Source organism: Sesamum indicum, linkage group LG7 (assembly GCF_000512975.1).
Source record: "Sesamum indicum cultivar Zhongzhi No. 13 linkage group LG7, S_indicum_v1.0, whole genome shotgun sequence".
Lineage (NCBI taxonomy): Eukaryota > Viridiplantae > Streptophyta > Magnoliopsida > Lamiales > Pedaliaceae > Sesamum > Sesamum indicum.
Genome location: NC_026151.1, coordinates 5,190,261 through 5,193,728, shown reverse-complemented (window position 1 = coordinate 5,193,728; position 3,468 = coordinate 5,190,261). Strand labels below are relative to the sequence as shown.

The window sequence follows — 3,468 nt, the reverse complement described above, 5'->3', positions numbered from 1 at the left end:
TAATAGTTTGAGAATCAAAACTACAAAAATAATTTTGTTTATGGGACCAAAATTATATTTATCCCATTTTTATCAATTCACACTACAAGTATTTTTAATCAATAAAAGCATCTATTGAGAGTTTCGATTATTATTTGGCTCGTTTTTCTCAAAGTTTTTAGTATTGTTACTTGAAAATTATAAATTATTATATTTTAAAAAATAAATTATCGTGGTTGACAGTAGAGCCGGAGGACTCTAGCTCTTGTCTTAGACTTTTTAATACACAACTGCCTGCCGCATAATTTTATTTCTCAAAGAGTTAATACAGGCGGGCGCGAGCACACACATTCCCTTATCTGGAGTCTGGACCATTCACCCCTCTCTCTCGCTCTCTATTACATACACCTAGAGTGAGTGATGGGTGAGAATGAGGTCCACATTTCAGACCAGACTTCGACAAGGATATTAATGCAACAAGGGCACAGAGAATTGAATGCCATCCATCATTCTTACATCATTTTTCTCCTTCCTAATTTTCTATTGAATTACTCTCATACTTTCCTTTGCAAAGTTTATTATTAAGACTACTGCTACATTTTCTTTTGAAGAGAGAGAGAGAGAGAGAATGGCAGTGCAAGTACGTCTCGTTTTCTGCTGCTTCATTCTCTCTTCAATTCCCAGCATTTTTGCAGTACCAAAAGATCAAGAGATGGACCGGATTTCGAAGCTGCCGGGGCAGCCTCCGGTGGGCTTCTCTCAGTTTTCCGGCTACGTCGCTGTGAATGATGAAGATGGCCGTGCCCTCTTTTATTGGTTGACTGAGGCCACAAGTAATGCCCACACAAAACCTCTTGTTCTCTGGCTCAATGGAGGTATGCTATATATACATACATATATCTATACTTTCTCTTTATTTCCTTTGTTTTTTCTTTCGCTATATATCACATGTTATTCATATTGAACATACATAGTTTTGACATAGATGGATATGTATGCATATGAATTTATGTGGTTTAATGTTGCTAGTTAGGTTGTCTATCTCTTTTTACTTGCATTACAAGAAATATAATATTTAATCATAGTTAATTGTCATAATTAATAATAATAGCAAATAATCACTGGTCACGATCACGTAGTTGTTGTTACTCATAATTTTTGCAATGATGGCTAAAACGTTAAAAGTCATGGCAAATGTTTTTACCATGGCTCTTACCTATGACAAATAATTTTTTTATGGTGCAAAAATTAGTTTTTTTGCAACGATTTTATCCAAACCTAACCTCTTTAATTTGGTAGTTTGGTGTCAATTTCTAGTTCTTGAATTCATTCTAAGGAGTAGAAGCTATCCCATCTAAGCAAAACTTGCATATATAGGCAAAAAGGTGTCTTTGTTACTGATTTTCTATTTTTAGGTGAGGTTTGGTGTAATTACACGTAAAATTTTTGTGATTTAAAAAGATTACATCTAGTATTTACGAGGTTTGCTTGCGTCTCACAAATAAATCGTCCGTTAGTCGATATTCACTGAACTTGTTGTTTAAAAATCAGAAAAGAAAAATTTATATTTATTTTCGATTGACTTATTACAGATCAAATAAACTCTAATATGATCAAATTACCCTCATACCTCTGCATGCGTTGATACATGTGAGGAGGTATTTTCATCGTTATAGGGGTAGTTTATTTTGAAAAAGAATTATGACATCCAATAAGTCAGTAATAAGTCAATCAAGAGTAAATATCAATTTTCATTTATTTTCTTTTATTAATATCAACAAATTCAATAATTTTTTTACGAACTGAGGAACTTATTCGTTAGATGTAAGCAAACCTCAAAGATGCTCTATGTAATTTTCCAATTTAGAGAGAGTTTACATGTAATCACCAAATCTTAAGAAAAGAAAAGTGTAATGATCCCTAAAAAATTAATAACAAATAAATCGATACAATCTTTACAACCAGTGCCCTCAATCCAAGGGACATTGGAATCCATAACACCACACCTAATCTATTTAAAAAAACTATATATTTCAGCATGGCACGGCACGTGTTAGCCCCCTTTACAAGTTGCTCTCATCACGTGCCTACTACCCATGTCGGCCATGAAACCAACTTTATGTAACGACCACCAGCGCACGCTGGCAAACCCTTCGCAATGTAGTCATAAAAATGCAGCGGTACCAAGTGTCACCTTCATAGGCAGAAAGGGAAGTTGTTTTCTTGTACCAGAAAGCAGTAGATGAAGACCCTTTTAGGTGCTCGTGAACACTGCGTGTGTATTTTTGTGCTTGTGTACATTCTGCCTCTTAAGACATATTCTTTTTGCCAGTTATGACTGCTGGCCTGTGGCTTTTCGTCTCTACATGTTTGTTCAAACAATGATAGAGAATGAGAATAAGTTTTTGTATGCATCTAACCTAAGTCAAGTCATGTTACTTTCGACCTGCGATGCCACTGTCCAACTTTATGGTTGTAATATATCCCACATTCCCGATCTATATGCCCACGCCTATGTAATCTAAAAGACAACAAAGTTGTCTTTATTTCATGCAATTTTCGCCTTGTCCTTAAGTTTTTTATAGTTCTATGTATTAATAATATAATCGAATAACTTACAACGAGCTCCTTTAATATTTGGCGTAGTAACAAATATCATCTCATTGTTTGAAAATTTATCATCTCTTCCTGATTTTACGACCGTCTAACAACTAGTCGGATCTATCAGTCCACGTCAGGTTTTAGTTCAGTTTGTGTGTTAACCTGACAAAAATATTCTTATGGATTATGAATTATAATTTTATTTAGAAAAAATAAATTTTTGTATGGATTAAGTGGTTAACTTTTTAATTTTCCAAAAACTTTTATCCACCTCGTCGGATATTTTTTGAGAAAATATGGCAAGGGCTAAATTGATAATTCTAAACCTCCAGGCAAAGATTACACAGTTTTATCAAAATCAATGGGTACTTGTAATTTTTCAAACAACGAGAAGATATTGTAAGTATATCTAATGTCAAGGGAGCTCATTGTAATTTATCATAACATAATATCTAATGACATATATATGTGGGGAAATTGTAATTTTAGTCACCTAACTATATGGATGGCTATTTTAGTCCTGTTAAAATTAGATTTGGTAATTAGGCCTACAATTAAAACAATTAGCACATTAAGAACAAAAAGTGTCATTTATCCCCCAGTGTTATAAAAAATAGTGCAAAATACTCCTAGGTTAAGCGGTATACTGCATGCGCCCTATGTGCATCTGAACATAATTTTATTTTTTATATATATATTTAATTTAATATATTAATACATATATATTTTATAAAAATAATATTGAATATATTAAATATATAAATTTAGTTATATAAAATAATATATACACATATATACATCTTTTCTTCCTCGTTGTCCAGTCGCTGGACAGCCCTCCGCCGCCATCTCTCTCCCCTCCCACCGTCGACCCCAGCCCCTCCCCTCGCG

General features: G+C 33.7%; 1 protein-coding gene across 1 annotated transcript in view; it reads left to right on the top strand.

Annotated features, from left to right (window-relative positions):
- Nucleotides 277–3,468, top strand: part of LOC105166333 (serine carboxypeptidase 24) — a 13,767-nt gene continuing 10,575 nt past the window's right edge. The window contains exon 1 of the mRNA XM_011085647.2: nt 277–854. Within this exon, the coding sequence (XP_011083949.1) occupies nt 608–854 (247 nt within the window). The 5' untranslated portion in view covers nt 277–607. The remainder of the gene's footprint in view (nt 855–3,468) is intronic.